Raw genomic sequence first — 18,128 nt, 5'->3', positions numbered from 1 at the left:
AAAGACCGTAATTAATTTGCCAGAATTTTACATAATTATGACATAACATTGAAGGTTGTGCAATGTAACAGGAACATTTAGACTTAAGGATGCCACCCGTTAGATAAATACAGAACGGTTCCGTATTTCACTGAAAGAATAAACGTTTTGTTTTCGAAATTATAATATTAATGACCTAAGGCTTGTATTTCTGTGTTTATTATATTATAATTAAGTCTATGATTTGATAGAGCAGTCTGACTGATCGGTGGTAGGCAGCAGCAGGCTCGTAAGCATTCATTCAAACAGCACTTTCCTGCATTTGCCAGCAGCTCTTCGCTGTGCTTCAAGCATTGAGCTGTTTGACTTCAAGCCTATAAGAAGTCTATAAGAACATCCAATAGTCAAAGGTATATGAAATACAAATGGTATAGAGAGAAATAGTCCTATAACTCCTATAATAACTACAACCTAAAACTTCTTAACTGGGAATATTGAAAACTCATGCTAAAGGAACCACCAGCTTTCATATGTTTTATTGATGTATTATATTACGTTAAGATAAGTGTTCATTCAGTATTGTTGTAATTGTCATTAATATATAATGGAAGAAATCCATATATATATATATATGGCTGGACAATGCACTCTTCTGGAGAAGGTTTAGAGCAGGGGTTGTCAACAGGCAGTGATATATTTTTTTGCCCCCCTAGTTTTTTTTTTTTTATTCTGTCGTTCTGGGCAAAAAAATAATAATTTAGGAAATCTCTATCCAAGTATTCCCACAAAGAAAGATGTGATCGTGTCTCAATGTTATTATTATTTTGAAATACAATCTATTTGGGGGCTTAGTGGTGGTCAATTCACAGTGTACATTTTTTTTTCTGGCCCCCCGAACCATCGCCGACTTAGAGCCAGCCATGATGGTATCATTTACCCAGTGGGAAAAATGGAACAGTGAGACATGACGTTACTTTATGGTTGTGAACTGTTTTTCTGGTTGAGAAAATGTCATATGATTACATCCAACTGGTTTCTTGTGCAGTGTAGGGGTGTGTGACCCAATGCCTGATTTCTGTTGTCTCCTACCCTCCCACAGGACGAGTACAAGGCTGAGAAGGCCCTCTCAGAGGAGGACCTAAAGAATGCCATCAGCGTCCACCACGCCTTGTCCATCAAAGCCGTGGACTACGAGAAGAAGCCCAACGTGCTCAAGCTCAAGACAGCCGACTGGAGGGTCTTCCTCTTCCAGGCCCAGTAAGTTGGCTCCGGAGTGAAGTTTACCCTAGGGTGATCTAGGATCAGCTTTCCCTCCAATTCTAAGCTGAACCATTAGTGGGAGAAATGCAAAACTGACCCCCAGATGAGCGTCTAGGGGCAACTTTTTATCCGTAAATTGCACCACCGGCGACCGCTGCCATCAGGTGGCACAATTTACTGCTGCAAAACAAAGCCAGCATTATTTCCAGTAGAGCTAGAGAGACGAGGGAGAGAAGGACCACTTCTGGAAGCAACATGTCATTTCACGCTTGGCTTCAAGCGCAGTGAAAATCCATTTGTCTCGGCCATTACTCTGTCCAAAGTCTATTGTTCTTGGTTTCCTTTGTTCCCTCATCATGGAATATTCCAGGTGCCTAATAGAGGTGCTTATCAATGAAGAAGATAGGACCTCCTCCTGGGATGTGCTTCCATGATGCTTAAATGAACAGTGGCACAGTTGGGTTGTATTTCTATGTAGTTCACCTTACTCTATCAACTTTGAACGATTCTTTTCCTCATCACAACCTAACACATTGCTATTCCAGGGGAAATTGTTTGCGGCTTTAGCCTGAATTTGGTTGAATACCAAAGCTATGTTTTATTCAAAATGTTCCCATATAAAGTCTCAAAGCAAATGGTTGCATTTGTAAGTTGTTTATTTGTCTCTGTTTCCCAACAGGAGCCCAGAGGAAATGGACTCTTGGATCAGAGTAGTCAACTCTGTGGCGGCCATGTTCTCTGCCCCCTCGTTCCCTGCTGCCATTGGCTCTCAGAAGAAATTCAGCCGTCCACTGCTACCGGCCACCACCACGAGGATGTCACAGGTACGGTAGAGCCTCAAGAACCACCACCTCTGGAATATCACCGTTACCTACAGTACCAGTCCAATGTTTGGACACACCTACTCATTCAATGGTTTTTCTTTATTTGTACTATTTTCTACATTGTAGAATAATAGGGAAGACCATCAAAACTATGAAATAACACATATGAAATCATGTAGTAACCAAAAAAGTGTTAAACAAATCCAAATATATATTTTAGATTCTTCAAAGTAGCTGTCCTTTGCCTTGATAACATCTTTGCACAATCTTGGCATTTTCTCAACCAGCTTCACCTGTAATGGTTTTCCAACAGTCTTGAAGGAGTTCCCACATATGCTGAGCACTTGTTGGCTGCTTTTCCTTCACTCTGCGGTCCGACTCATCCCAAACCATCTCGGTTGGGTTGAGGTCGGGTGATTGTGGAGGCCAGGTCATCTGTCGCAGCACTCGATCACTCACCTTCTTGGTCAAATAGCCCTTACACAGCCTGGAGGTGTGTTGGGTCATTGTTCTGTTGAAAAACAAATGATAGTCCCATCAAGTCCAAACCAGATGGGATGGTGTATCGCTACAGAATGCTATGGTAGCCATGCTGGTTAAGTGTGCCTTGAATTCTAAATAAATCAGTGTCACCAGGAAAGCACCATCACACCTCCTCCTCCATGCTTCACGGTGGGAACCACACAAGCGGAGATCATCCGTTCACCAACTGCGTCTTAAAGACACAGCAATTGGAACCAAAAATCTCAAATTTGGACTCATCAGACCAAAGGACAGATTTCCACTGGTCTAATGTCCATTGCTCGTTGTTCTTGACCCAAGCAAGTCTGTTCTTCTTATTGGTGTGCTTTAGTAGTGGTTTCTTTGCAGCAATTTGTCCATGAAGGCCTGATTGGGGCGGCAGGTAGCCTAGTGGTTAGAGCGTTGGACTAGTAACCGAAAGCTTGCAAGATCGAATCCCCGAGCTGACAAGATGAAAAATCTGTCGTTCTACCCCTGAACAGTTAATCCACTGTTCCTAGGCCGTCATTGAAAATAAGAATTTGTTCTCAACTAACTTGCCTAGTTAAATAAAGGTTAAATATTTAACTGAACAGTTTATTTTTATTTAACCTTTATTTAACTAGGCAAGTCAGTTAAGTACAAATTCTTATTTACAATGATGGCCAAACCCGGACAACACTGCTCTACAGAACTCACAATCACTGCCGGGTGTGATAGAGCCTGGAATCGAACCAGGTACTTTAGTGACGCCTCTTGCACTGAGATGCAGTGCCTTAGACCGCTGCGCCACTCAGGAGCCCATGTTGAGATGTCTGTTTGAACTCTGTAGCATTTATTTGGGCTGCAATTTCTGAGGCTGGTAACTCTAATGAACTTATCCTCTGCAACAGAGGTAACTCTGGGTCTTCCTTTCCTGTGGCGGTCCTCATGAGAGCCAGTTTCATCATAGCGCTTGATGATTTTTGCTACTGCACTTGAAGATACTTTCGAGGTTCTTGAAATTTCCCGGATTGACTGACCTTCATGTCTTAAAGTAATGATGGTGTCTACCTCATGGTGTCTACCTCATGAAGCTGGCAGAGGGAATGCCAAGAGTGTGCAAAGCTGTAAAGGCATAGGGTGGCTACTTTGAAGAATCAATTTTTTGGGTTACTACATGATTCCATATTCCAAACTATTTTATAGTTTTGATGTCTTCACTATTATTCTACAACATAAAAAAAATTGTAAAAATAAAGAAAAACCGTTTAATGAGTATGTGTGTCCAAACTTCCGAATGGTACTGTAGGTAAACATTTGGGCTCTCCGTGGGGGAATCCTAACTTTCACTTTAGTCAAATGTTCACTTCTGCCATTGACATAAATGCCTGACTAGCGCAAATGTCCTTCTAGACCAGGGGTGAGCAACTCCAGTCCTCCAGGGCATGATTGGTGTCCTATTTTTTCCTCCATCCCTAGTAAACACAGCTGATTTAATCAAATGTCATTCTAAACTGAAGATCATGATTAGGTGATTACTGGAGTCAGGTGTGTTAGCTGAGGCAAAACTTTGACACCAATCAGGCCCTCGAGACTGGAATTTCCCACCCCTGTTCTAGACCGTTGTCACCATCTGGTCGATCTCCAAGGCATTCCTAGTCGATCACCAAACATTTCTGTAAAAAAAACAACCATAAAGCCTTGCGTGCCTATTTTTTTTAAATTTGTTTTGAGCTGTTGGCGGTAGGTGCACTTGATTCAGCAGCGATAGCGCCGGGAAGGGAAAGCGTTCCCATTTTGAACCATTTAATGTGTCTGAAGGGAGAGCTTTGCCTACCCGGCAGGCCTAGAGAGAAAATCAAGTGCACCTGTCTTACAGCTGGCAAATCGGATAGCTCAGATCGCCGTGTTGCACAGTTTCTTCGAGCCATAGACTGTAAAAAGAAGCCTCGAATGCACAGCAAAGTTGATACTGTGAAAACGTTTAAAACATAACTAGAGAGAGACTCAATGAATACAGCAAAGAGCTGCTGATTTTGTGTAAGTTCATGTTTAAGTTTTTCAGCTGTCAACACTTTTTATTGCTTATGAAAAGGGGTTGAACATTCTCCCTACTGCCGCTCATGCTACAAACAGCAGTGCAGCTGCAATGAATGGGTATAGAAAAGTATTTTTTAATATCGTGGAATATTTTCCTTTTCCAATTCACAACATGAATTGGTGCATGAGGCAGAAAAAATGCCGTTCGACTTGAGTTTCGCCTCCAGCTTTAAAGACTGGCCCCTTTTCTTAATGCAGGGAACTAGGGACGGTGAGTCGGGTTAGAGGAAGCCTCACCGCTGCTCCCTCCCCGCAGACTGACCATCAGATGCAGGCCATCAGTCCAATATGCAGTGATATTGTATTGGGCCTATAACTTACTGCACAAACCTCTTTGCTACAGAACTGTGTTTAATTGGTTCATGTTGCATTGGCTTACTTTATTTTGTTATTCTTAATCTGAGCAGTAGATCTCGGCTTGCATTTTGATTTAGAAAGTGATATTGACGCAGGAAAGGTTGGTGACCACTGTTCTAGACCAGCCTACCATTTAAATACATTGTTGGCCCAAAATAAGTTTTTTGAGATGACAGTCTGGTGTTTTAAGAACCTGGTATTACGTCTATAAAGTGTTATCTGGCTATCTACAGGAGGAACAGCTGAAGTCTCACGAGGCGAAGCTGAAGCATGTCTCCACAGAGTTGGCCGAGCACAGATCCTACCCTCCTGACAAGAAGGTCAAAGCCAAGGAGATCGACGAGTACCGACTCAAAGAGCACTACCTGGAGTTTGAGGTAAGACATCACCATTCACCACAGATGTGCTCTGGCAGGGGTTGGTTGGGCGAGGCAGCAGGTTACTGCCAGTCAGAGTCCAACGCTCTGGTTCACATGGTCTTTTATGCCGCAGCACTCGTTTCGTTCTGCATCTAGCCCTTCCGAACACTGATCCGTGCGGACACAGAGACTTCACACCCACAGTTTCTGACATGCCTCCAGGCAGACCGCTGGGGAAGTTTCTGACAACGTTAATGGAGCTTTGCTTTTCTTATCCTTCAGGCTCAGGAGTACGTCTCTCAGCCCTGCTCTGTATTCTGAACACGGGTGTGTCCTTAGGTCAAGATTCCAAGGATATCACCAAAGATGGGATAGAAACATTTGAGAAGTCTTGTTGACTTTATTGATTTGCGTTAGTTTTTTGAAAACACACAAGGTCACAAACTGCCAAGTAGCTGCTTGAAAGGTCATTCTGGGCTTTTGTTTCCTGGATTTAAAGTAGAGCGGGTATGGTCGACGTACAGTATGCATCTATCACTGTTTAGGGGGTGGCTGTACTGGCAAGCTTAACGAGAGCATATGTAAAAGTAACTCTCTGACCTCTATTGTCATGGCGTTACAGTATAGAGCTCAGACAAACGTCCATTAAAATGTAATTTCAATTTCATCCCTTGAACACAAATCTATTTATTTACATGAGTCTTACACATTTAATTATGGATAGAGAATCTTTTAAAATATTTTTTTCTTTTGAAAAAGCATTAGTTGAAGAACAATCTACATGTTAGAGAATTTCGACATGCTTCTCATCAGTGTCAGCAATTATTCCATCACAGCTTTCCTCTGGCCTTCCTCAATTTCCATGTCATAGGTTTCTAATGAACCCCATCAAAGCCCTGTATTAGCTGTGACTGGAGCACTGTTTTCCAATCAAACTGCCAGGAGAAGACACGACCTCATCAATAACCTTCAACCAGCAAATTGTTTAGTTTTTTGTTTTCATCACAGAGAAACCGCGCTTTCTTGAAGTACCAGATAATCAGTTGGTCCTAATTTGCCTAAGTACATGAATGGTAATTAAATTGTGCGCTCCCTTTGTGTGCAAACATCTTAGGAATAATGATATCCTCCTGGCTTTACTACTCTGCCAGCGGAGCTTTACCACTGTCCTACCTACACCCCCGCCCGTTGCTCCAACGCCCCCACCCGTTGCTCCAACGCCCCGCCCGTTGCGCCAACGCCCCCGCCCGTTGCTCCAACGCCCCCGCCCGTTGCTCCAACGCCCCCACCCGTTGCTCCAACGCCCCCGCCCGTTGCGCCAACGCCCCCGCCCGTTGCGCCAACGCCCCCGCCCGTTGCGCCAACGCCCCCGCCCGTTGCGCCAAGCCCGTTGCGCCAACGCCCCCGCCCGTTGCGCCAACGCCACCGCCCGTTGCGCCAAATAGCATCCTCTATATAGTGCACTACCCTTTGGGCCCTGGTCAAAAGTAGTGCACTATAAAGGGAATAGGGTGCCATTTAGGACGTAGACCCTGTTTACACAGGGATCAATGTGGTCAGATCTCTTGGAGTAGGGTTCAGACATACAGGTAAGGCCCCTCAGATGCTGCTCCCTAACCCTCAGAACTTTTTCTTAAATCTGTTAATGGTTGATTGCAGTCTTCTTACTGTGTCCAGCCCACAATCGCCAAAACAAAAGCTAGAGAGAGGGCATAGACAGTTACGGACATACCTCTGTGAATGACATTCATCAAGCACAGCGCTTACACAAATCATTCACTAAACCTTAACCCTCAGCTAAATCTTGTAATGAATAATGAGGAAATTTAGCAAGTTTAGGAGACTAAACAGCTTGGAGTATCCTGGATTGTAAACTGTCCTGTTCATAACATATTGATTCAACAGTAGCTGGGCTGGGGAGAAGTCTGTCCATAATAAAGCACTGCTCTGCGTTCTTAACAGCACTATCAACAAGGCAGCTCCTAGTTTTGTTGCACCTGGTTTACTGTTCAGCCGTGTGGTCAGGTGCCACAAAGAGGGACTTTGCAATTGGCTCAGGACAGCACGGCTGGCCCTTGGATGTACACAGAGAGCTAATATTAATAGTATGCATGTCAATCTCTCCTGGCTCAAAGTGGAGGAGAGATTGACTTCATCACTACTTGTTTGTGAGAGGTATTGACATGTTGAATTCACTGAGCTGTCTGTCTGAACTACTGGCACACAGTTCAGACGCTCATTCATACCCCAGACGTTGCCACCAGAGGTTTCTTCGCAGTCCCCAAGTTGACTATGGAAGCCGAACAGTACTACATAGAGCCATGACTGTATGAAGTTGGCGCCGGCGGGGATGGCTGACATCTTATCGGCTCTTACCAACCATACTATTTTTTTTCTTCTTTTTTTCGCGTTATTCTTAACTTGTTTTGTACACAATGTTGCTGCTACGGTCTCTTATGACCGAAAAGAGCTTCTGGACATCAGAATTGCAGTTACTCAGCTCAGATTAGACCGTTTTTCTTCAAGGAGTCGGACAAGAGGGTGATACCAGACACCCGACCAGGCCCTCATCCCCGTCATTCACTGGAGAAGGAAACAGATCTTTTGCGGAAAAAGATTAGGGTGGCTTACGAGGATCAGGCGACGAGTGGCTAATCTGCCTTTGCCTTCCGTCCTGCTAGCTAACATTCTATCGCTGGAAAATAAATGGGACAAACTGAAAGCACATATCCTACCAACGGGATATTAAAAACTGTATCTTATGTTTCACCGACTTTTCACCGGACTTAAGTGCAGGGAAATTTAAATCAGTTTTACCAAATTTTTATCAGCATGTTCACTGTGCAGCCAGAAGGGGAAAAAATTCTAGACCACCTTTACTCCACACACAGAGAAGCATACAAAGCTCTCCCTCTCCCTCCTTTGGCAAATCTGACCATAACTCTATGCTCCTGATTCCTGCTTACAAGCAAAAATGAAAGCAGGAAGAACCAATAACACCAGCGACTGTTAATTTTTTTTTTTTAAGTGGTCAGATGAAGCAGATGCTAAACTAAAGGACTGTTTTGCTAGTACAGACTGGAATATGTTCTGGGATTCTTCCAATGGCATTAAGGAGTACACGTCAGTCACTGGGTTTATCAATAAGTGCATCGAGGATGCATACCTCAAACATAAGCCATGGATTACAGGCAACATTCGCACTGAGCTAAGGGTAGAGCTGCCGCTTTCAAGGAGCGGTACTCTAACCCGGAAGCTTATACAAAATCCTGCTATGTCCTCTGACTAACCATCAAACAGGCAAAGCGTCAATACAGGACTAAGATCGAATCGTACTACACCGGCCTCCGACGCTCGTCGGATGTGGCAGGGCTTGCAAACTATTACAGGGAAGTACAGCCGAGAGCTGCACAGTGACATGAGCCTACCAGACGAGCTAAATAACTTCTATGATCGCTTCGAGGCAAGTAACACTGAAACATGCATGAGAACATCAGCTGTTCCGGACGACTGTGTGATCACGCTCTCCGCAGCCGATGTAAGACTTTTAAACAGGTCAACATTCACAAGGCCGCTGGGCCAGACGGATTACCAGGGCGTTTTCAACCTCTCCCTGTCTGAGTCTGTAATACCAAAATGTTTCAAGCAGACCACTATAGTTCCTGTGCTCAAGAACACTAAGGTAACCTGCCTAAAGTACTACCGACCCATAGCACTCACGTCTGTAGCCATGAAATGCTTTGAAAAGCTGGTCATGGCTCACATCAAAACCATTATCCCAGAAACCCTAGACCCACTCCAATTTGCATACCGCACTAACAGATCCACAGATGATGCAATCTCTATTGCACTCCACACTGCCCTTTCACTCCTGGACAAAAGGAACAGCTATGTGAGAATGCTATTCATTGACTACAGCTCAGCGTTCAACACCGTAGCCCCCCTCAAAGCTCATCACTAAGTTAAGGACCCTGGGACTAAACACCTCCCTCTGCAACTGGATCCTGGACTTCCTGACGGGCCGCCCCCAGGTGGTAAGGGTAGGTAACAACCCATCCGCCACACTGATCCTCAACACGGTGGCCCCTCAGGGGTGTGTGCTCAGTCCCCTCCTGTACTCCCTGTTCACTCATGACTGCAAGGCCAGGCACGACTCCAACACCAAGTTTGCTGATGACACAAAAGTGGTAGGCCTGATCAATTACAAGGATGAGACAGCCTACAAGGAGGTGGTCAGAGACCTGGCCGTGTGGAAGGAGAACAGCCTCTCCCTCAACGTGATCATGACAAAGGAGATGGTTGTGGACTGCAGGAGGAGGACGACTGAGCACGCCCCCATTCTCATCGACGGGGCTGCTTTGGAGCAGGTTGAGAGTTTCAAGTCTGAGGGGGCACACTTAATATGTTGGGAAATCTGTTATGAATGTTTCTTGTTGTTTTTTTTTAATGTATTACTGCCTTAGTTTTGCTGGACCCCAGGAAGACTAGCTGCTGCCTCCATAATAAATACAAGCACTGCCTTTTGAGCTAGCTGTACCTCTGTGAAACACTACTGTAATCAATGAGTTAGCTATACCTCTGAAACACTACCGTAGTCAATGAGTTAGCTATACCTCTGAAACACTACCGTAATCAATGAGCATGCTATACCTCTGAAACACTACCGTAGTCAATGAGTTAGCTATACCTCTGAAACACTACCGTAATCAATGAGCATGCTATACCTCTGAAACACTACCGTAGTCAGTGAGTTAGCTATACCTCTGAAACACTACCGTAATCAATGAGCATCCTATACCTCTGAAACACTACCGTAGTCAATGAGTTAGCTATACCTCTGAAACACTACCGTAATCAATGAGCATGCTATACCTCTGAAACACTACCGTAATCAATGAGCATGCTATACCTCTGAAACACTACCGTAGTCAATGAGTTAGCTATACCTCTGAAACATTACCGTAATCAATGAGTTAGCTATACCTCTGTGAAACACTACCGTAATCAATGAGCATGCTATACCTCTGAAACACTACCGTAGTCAATGAGTTAGCTATACCTCTGAAACACTACCGTAATCAATGAGCATGCTATACCTCTGAAACACTACCGTAATCAATGAGCATGCTATACCTCTGAAACACTACCGTAGTCAATGAGTTAGCTATACCTCTGAAACATTACCGTAATCAATGAGTTAGCTATACCTCTGTGAAACACTACCGTAATCAATGAGTTAGCTATACCTCTGTGAAACACTACCGTAATCAATGAGTTAGCTATACCTCTGTGCCGAATGAATAGTATTTTTCCACCTACAGTATCCAAAAAGTCTACATGAGATGGCATTACTCACATTTTCTATTTTATGTCCTGTCGGAGTATGAAGGTATGAACAGATCATTTGAGATGTTTATTATTTTTAAAAATTACCTATGGGCCCTGGGTGATAAGATCAACGGCCCCTTCGCCTTGTTCTCCAGTTGAAGGATTAAAGACTGTTGTGGCAGGAGAACTCTGGTCGACACACCGGCTACATTAACCTCCTAACTGCTCCTTCACTCCCCATCCGCACTATGTCAGGGCAGACCCCTCCCCAACCACAGGGAAACTAACGCGCTAATTGGTCAAGGAATAATCTGGATGCAAAGCCAAGGAGCTCATTTTAGATCTAGTTATATGTACTTTACATTTCTAATGTATATCTTTTATATATTGGTATTCCATTAGTACAAGCTTGGCATGCAGGTGGGGGTGACGGTCAGCGACGGTATTGAATTAGTAATCAGCAGGGTTAAGATGATTTAGTGCTGGGCCAGGAAGATCTGAGAACCACCTCTCTGCCACACGTCTTAACAATCCTTCTGCTATTCCAGTTTAGTTCATTATTACTCATCTTTAGCAGAGTTATTCTACCACAGGGAGTTATGATGGAGAACAATTAAACATTCATGACCAACTCATTAATTCTGTTGTCGATCTCCAATGAATCCTTCCCTGAATTAATAGAATGATCTTTAATCAGAGAGAGACAACAGAAACGTTCTCCCCTGGCCCCTCTCCACTGTAAGGCACTTAACATTTCAGAAATACTTTGAACTGTTTCATACTACAGAAGAACATGTCTCTGGGGTTGTTGCTATGTGAGTGTTAGTCTGTCTCCCTGGAATTATGTGTCACATAGAACCTTAAAGAAATGATGGAAAAACGCTGCAGTCACTCGATTTGCAGATATATCTATTTCTCCGGTTAAACAAGGAACGCATCCTGAAATGTGGAGGCTTACAGCACTGGGACACAACCTTGACTGGGGGCCCTTTCTCGTTGTTTACAGTACACACCATTTGTTGTAATGAATTGCCTTATTGACCTGTGAGTTCACCTCTTAATCCTGTGTCCAAGCACTGCAAAATGGTTGCCGTGAAACAATGAGCTTGAATAAGGTCGTTACCTTAACATAGATGCTGACATTTAACACCATAGTACCCTCCAAACTCGTCATTAAGCTTGAGACCCTGGGTCTCGACCCCGCCCTGTGCAACTGGGTCCTGGACTTCCTGACGGGCCGCCCCCAGGTAGTGAGGGTAGGAAACATCTCCACCCCGCTGATCCTCAACACTGGGGCCCCACAAGGGTGCGTTCTCAGCCCTCTCCTGTACTCCCTGTTCACCCATGACTGCGTGGCCATGCACGCCTCCAACTCAATCATCAAGTTTGCAGACGACATTAGTGGTAGGCTTGATTACCAACAACGACGAGACAGCCTACAGGGAGGAGGTGAGGGCCCTCGGAGTGTGGTGTCAGGAAAACAACCTCACACTCAACGTCAACAAAACAAAGGAGATGATCGTGGACTTCAGGAAACAGCAGAGGGAGCACCCCCTATCCACATCGACGGGACAGTAGTGGAGAAGGTGGAAAGTTTTTATTTTAAGTTCCTCGGCGTACACGTCACGGACAAACTGAAATGGTCCACCCACACAGACAGCGTGGTGAAGAAGGTGCAACAGCGCCTCTTCAACCTCAGGAGGCTGAAGAAATTCGGCTTGTCACCAAAAACCCTCAAACTTTTACAGATGCACAATCGAGAGCATCCTGTCAGGCTGTATCACCGCCTGGTACAGCAACTGCTCCGCCCACAACTTTAAGGTTATCCAGAGGGTAGTGCGGTCTGCACAGCGCATCACCGGGGGAAAACTACCTGCCCTCCAGGACACCTACACCACCCGATGTCACAAGAAAGCCAAAAAGATCATCAAGGACAACAACTACCCGAGCCACTGCCTGTTCACCCCACTATCATCCAGAAGGCTAGGTCAGTACAGGTGCATCAGCTGGGACCGAGAGACTGAAAAACAGCTTATATCTCAAGGCCATCAGACTGTTAAACAGCCATCACTAGCACAGAGAGGCTGCTGCCAACATACTGACTCAAATCTCTAGCCACTTTTATAATTAAAAATTAAATGTAATAAATCTATCACTAGTCACTAAACAATGCCACTTTATATAATGTTTACATAACCTACATTACTCATCTCATATGTATATACTGTACTCTATTCCATCTACTGCATCTTGCCTATGCCGTTCGGCCATCGCTCGTCCATTATATATTTTTATGTACATATTCTTATTCATTCCTTTACACTTGTGTGTGTATAAGGTAGTTGTGAAATTGTTAGATTACTTGTTGGATATTACTGCATTGTCGGAACTAGAAGCACAAGCATTTCGCTACACTTGCATTAACATCTGCTAACCATGTGTATGTGACCAATAAAATGTCATTTGACATTGTTAGTGCTATAATCAGCACATGATTATTTAACTTGCTTGGTTGTCATGATATTTGGCAGACTTGTAGAGAGGCATAAGAGGGGCTCATTCAATGGATACGTGATCAGGCCAGAGGTGGCGATATCATTCATCGCTGTGTTTACTTATTTCTTTATTAGAATTTCCGGTGATAAACCAAAGTAGTTGCTGTAGTTTGTTTCCGTCATTTCTTGTTCGCTAGTGTATGTGTTACATGTGTTTGTATTGTACACCGTAACGCCCTACACTCTGTCGTCTCTCCGCTGTAGGAGAACCGCTATGAGATGTACGTCAAGCTCCTGAGGGAGGGTGTGAAGGAGCTGCTCATTGGCAAAGATGGCGACGCGGGCCTCAAGAAGTCCCAGTCCAGCCCCTCTCTCAACCAGGAGGGCCAGCCGGCCGCGGCTAAAGTCAAACGCAACACCTCGGAGAGGAGACCCGAGACGCCGCCCAAGGTCACATAGGAAGCTACCCCCCCTCGCGAGCCTGTGAAAGAGCCATGAATACGCAACAAAAGTGTGTGAATATATTTTATGTAATTTATTTATCTGGCCACTGTTGTAACAAAAACAGTTGTGTAAAATGTAAATGATGAATACTCGTCCTTAAATTGACTGGCGTAGCATTTTTGTATGGAAACATTGCATTATATGTTTGTGGTCCTTTTATTTTGATGTTGATGTCATTCTTGTATTGAACGTAATATTTTTTTGTTGTGACGCATTTGACTCTTTATTGCTTTATTCAATATCGCTGTATTGTTCCTTCCTCTCATAAAAACAATTTATTTGCCTTTCAGTCAAGAGAGAGGATTTTTCTTGTCTCCAATTTAGTGAAATGACCAACGCTAGCTCTTAGATGTATAAATAGTAGCTAGATGTAGAGTGGTCTTACTCAGAAGTTTTAATTTTGATATGTAGTTTAAGTAAACATTGAACACATTGAACCAGTTAAGTTGAGAGTATTTTACACAAATGGCTTCCATTGAGAATAGGCAGGTGATTTCGACATCCAATTTCCTCCCTGCTTTTCCTCATAGACCTTTTTAAGGTTCATTTCTCCTGGGAATGTTTATTTTTCATACAGAAGACGCACCAAGGAGTAAATCCTGGAAAGGGGTTAATTGTGGATTTAAAAAATGTGGTTAGGATCTTCAATCTCTTGCCTCTCATTTACAACAGGAAAAACAACCCCAGATATAAAACACAGTAATATCCTTAGTTGTGTGGAAGGCTGCACTATCATGTTAGAAAACGCAGTTCAAAAGAATTCCAATCCCTAATTTTGCACATTAATGATTTGGGATGTTTAAACATATTCCCCAGATTGGGTCAGTCGCAGCTGCATCCGTATCTTTTCAGACTGCAGTATTTCACTGATGTTGGACTTAAGATCAGAGTTTATGCAGCTGAGCCATTTTATTTTTTTTTTATCCTTTATGGCAAAAAATATTTCTGCTTTTTGAGTAGTGTAAAGGCCAATGCCCCTTGTCTTTTATAATCGTATGTATTTTAGATTCTAAGTTGAAAACTATTGTTGTAAAGATCAAATTTAGTATTTATAGTGCACTTTATAAATGACTTCTTTTTGGATATTATAGAGAGCTTTATAAAGGTTAGACTGCTATGTTTCTTTGACATCACAGGTTTTTCAGGCAGAACTCAACTATTTTTGTTTTCTTGAAGGTACTTGAGCGCGACAGTTCAGTAGGTTTCCGTCAGCTCAACTCGTAATGTTGTCTTAGTTTGTTTTAAGTGGTTCAGTAGTTTTGCTGTCCTAGGTAGATTTGTTGAATGACAAAGTTTCCTTTTAGGGAACGATTTATAGATCTGTACTTTGCAATTATTGCCTTTTTCCAATGCTGGTGATATTACATTTATAATATCATTTACACATTTTCATTAGAAATATTACTGACATTTTGAACGACAAGCATTTAGTTAGACATTGGATTGTATGTCTACACTTCCACAATGGACTTTTGCATACCAACATGTGTTTCGTCCTTACCAAAATGTTTGCGTTTTTTCATGTATTGAAGATTTTGGAAGGTATTTAGCTTTTTAACATGTTATGAAGAAACATTTGTAATGATGCAAAGCCAATTTGAAAATGTACTTGTTTTTGGAAGAAATTAGGCTAGTACCGAGTCTTTACAGTTTAAAAAAATATATATTGTTTACTTTAAATGTTTTATTATTTACACTTTATTTTATTACCTATTTTCTCTTAAATTCACTACGATGACACCCAATAGAATGTCTTAGTAGAGCTCGATGGTAATAGCCAACTAAATATACCTATATCCGTAATGCATGTTTTTAGAAAAACGTTCTACAGTAGTTTGTGCTAGCTAGCTAGTGTGCAAACCTTTTCCTTGGAAATTTTCTCCTCACTTAGTGGCACTATTTTACCTGTACGATTATTGTGAAAGTTAGTGAGTGTTTTTCACATTGAAGCACTTAATATAGACAATACATGTGGTACATTTATCAAAGGTTTCAAGTTAATATCACGAGACCTTAACAGCTGATTCTGTTAAATAAATGTGAGGATAGTATTTTTATTTATATACAGATGTCTATATGAAGAGGTCTACCCTTGAATTCATTTTGATATAATATTAAATGTTTTTTATTCTTTTAACCTTTTTGATATTTTATCTTAAGACGACGGCTGACCCCTTGACATCTATAGTTTAAAATTCCTCCGTAGTTTAAACGTAATCCCAGTATTTTCTTATGCAGATACAGTAATCCTTTGTTCAGACATGTTAAATGTAGGATTTAACATGTTGCTGTTTATCAGTTGGTACACTTATTACATTTGCCCATTTCAGAGGATTTTAAGTAAATACAGGCTTTTGTTGTAATGACAAATTAGCGTAATCTGTGCTTCTGAGTGGAATGATACATAATCTACGTCTATAGATGGAATCTATAAAACTCATTTAAACAGCTGTGTAGTACTATCTTACCAGTGGAGTGGATTGTGTTCATGTGGAACGACTCAACTAAAGCACTGTTTCAATTGACATGTCAAATCCCACCTGATGTAATTTCTGATTTGATATTAGATGGTCTGGAGAAGGAGTAGCGAAGACTGCACAGTAAATGCGTCAATATGTGACATTATTTTCCAGTTTAAGACTAGCAGTGAGCCTTATCAGGCATCTTGTTACCTTTCCCTTAACATTTACAACATTTCTCCATATCACTTCAATGGGGTGGCTTATTTTTAGCACTTACCTCTAATGCTTCTCTCAACCATATCTGGCATAGCCTCTGTACACTGGCGAATCACTTGTGTTAGAATAGACTCAATCCTGCACCTCTGTCTGAGAAGACAGACTGTGTGCCCTATAGATTCCCATGCCTCTTGATTGTTCTATACCGTAGAAAACAATGCAACTAAGCCTCCGACGAGGCTCTTTCTCTCTACACGTACGTACGCATCAAATATCTCTGAAAGCTGTGATCCTGTACAATCCTTTAACTCTGTAAATGTTGTTAAATATAACTGTTGCCCTGTGTGTGTGTTTTTTTTCAAAGGCCCAGGATTGCATTGTTTGGTTGTTCAAGTGATCTCTTCTTCGGCCCAGAGCGTGTCTTACGCCCTTAGGTCAGGATTGGTAACACTATGTCGGTGGTAATACAACTGTAGGTGGTTTCAATTAATAAAATACTGTACTTAATTGAATGTTGCATTTTCTTGTGATTTATTCCCCAGTCTTGTGCTGTGTTGTTGGTAGAAAAGATCTGCTTCTCAAAGAAAATCATCCCAATGGACAAAGGTTAACTCAGGTGGCAGAGTTTCTAACCTATTTACTAGTGCAATATAATAATTGGGGTGGCAGGTAGCCTAGCGGTTAGAGCGTGGGCCAGTAACCGAATGCTGCTGAATCCAATCCCCGAGCTGACAAGGTAAAAAATCTGTCGTTCTGCCCCTGAACAAAGTAGTTCGGGCAACTGTTCCCCGTGCGCCGATGATGTGGATTTAGGCAGCCCTCCGCACCTCTCTGATTCAGAGGTGTTGGGTTAAATGCGGAAGACATATTTCAGTTGAATTCATTGTACAACTTCCCCCTTTTTTTCTTTTTAATAGAGCAATAATCATCAAGGCAATGCAGTCAATTAATGGGCTTTACTTTAATACACATTGCATTTATCAATTGACAGGTTGGTTATTCTGTTTGTACAGTCTTAATGCATCTCATAACAGAAGAAAGAATTCCCCCCTCCCCCAAAATCCCCAAAATTGGATTTGGTCCAATCAGGCAGTCGTGCAGAAATCAGCAAGGTAGTACTTGTTAAATGTCCTGATTCTCTATGGCCCAACATGCACCTCAGTCAATGGGCAACTGACACTCACATGTTTCTCTCTGTCTCTCTCTGACTCTCTGGCAGTTGGAAACTGTTATTACATAAATTCATGTAAACCTCATAAGGAAAAAATATCCCTGTCTGGTTCTTAGTTTTCTGCCTTCGGGCAGCATGCAATAACATCCTCTGTACCAGAGTAGGTTCAAGAAAAATATATTTTATTAATGAAAATGTATATTTCTCATTATCGGTTAATTTAATCTGATCAAATATTTAAGTTTACCTTCTGATGTTTAAATTGCTTTCAAAACAGAACGGTGTAGAAAGCTGTGTCTTAATGTACACACTACCCTAGTATAGAAGTTGCCTTGAGTACATGCTAATCTGTTTGGTCTGTTATTTGGGTAACTTCTTTCAACTTAATTCCAGCAGAAAATGGTGTTCTCTATGAAATCACATTAGAGAGAATTACAATATGATGGGCCAGAAAAGACCAGTAGAATAATAGACTAATAGGTAAACAGAGATTGTAGAATGTTACCATCAGGAAGGTGAATATGGGGGCGTGGAGAGATTGTTGGGATCTAGTGTTCCTGTGGGGGAGATTTTAGAAGCATATAAACTGG

The 18,128-nt window shown here is 42.4% G+C and overlaps 1 protein-coding gene across 9 annotated transcripts in view; it reads left to right on the top strand.

Moving 5' to 3' along the window:
* Positions 1 to 16,879, top strand: part of psd3l (pleckstrin and Sec7 domain containing 3, like) — a 162,594-nt gene extending 145,715 nt beyond the window's left edge. For all 9 annotated transcript variants that reach the window (XM_014144526.2, XM_014144518.2, XM_014144552.2 and 6 more), the window contains 4 exons: positions 1,079 to 1,236; positions 1,919 to 2,063; positions 5,237 to 5,380; positions 13,450 to 16,879. In XM_014144526.2, the coding sequence (XP_014000001.2) occupies positions 1,079 to 1,236; positions 1,919 to 2,063; positions 5,237 to 5,380; positions 13,450 to 13,644 (642 nt within the window). In that variant the 3' untranslated portion in view covers positions 13,645 to 16,879. The remainder of the gene's footprint in view (positions 1 to 1,078; positions 1,237 to 1,918; positions 2,064 to 5,236; positions 5,381 to 13,449) is intronic.
* The last annotated feature ends 1,249 nt before the right edge of the window (positions 16,880 to 18,128 follow it).

Source organism: Salmo salar, chromosome ssa01, assembly GCF_905237065.1.
Source record: "Salmo salar chromosome ssa01, Ssal_v3.1, whole genome shotgun sequence".
Lineage (NCBI taxonomy): Eukaryota > Metazoa > Chordata > Actinopteri > Salmoniformes > Salmonidae > Salmo > Salmo salar.
Note: the sequence above shows the minus strand (reverse complement) of the source record. Positions and strands in the feature narration are given on the sequence as shown.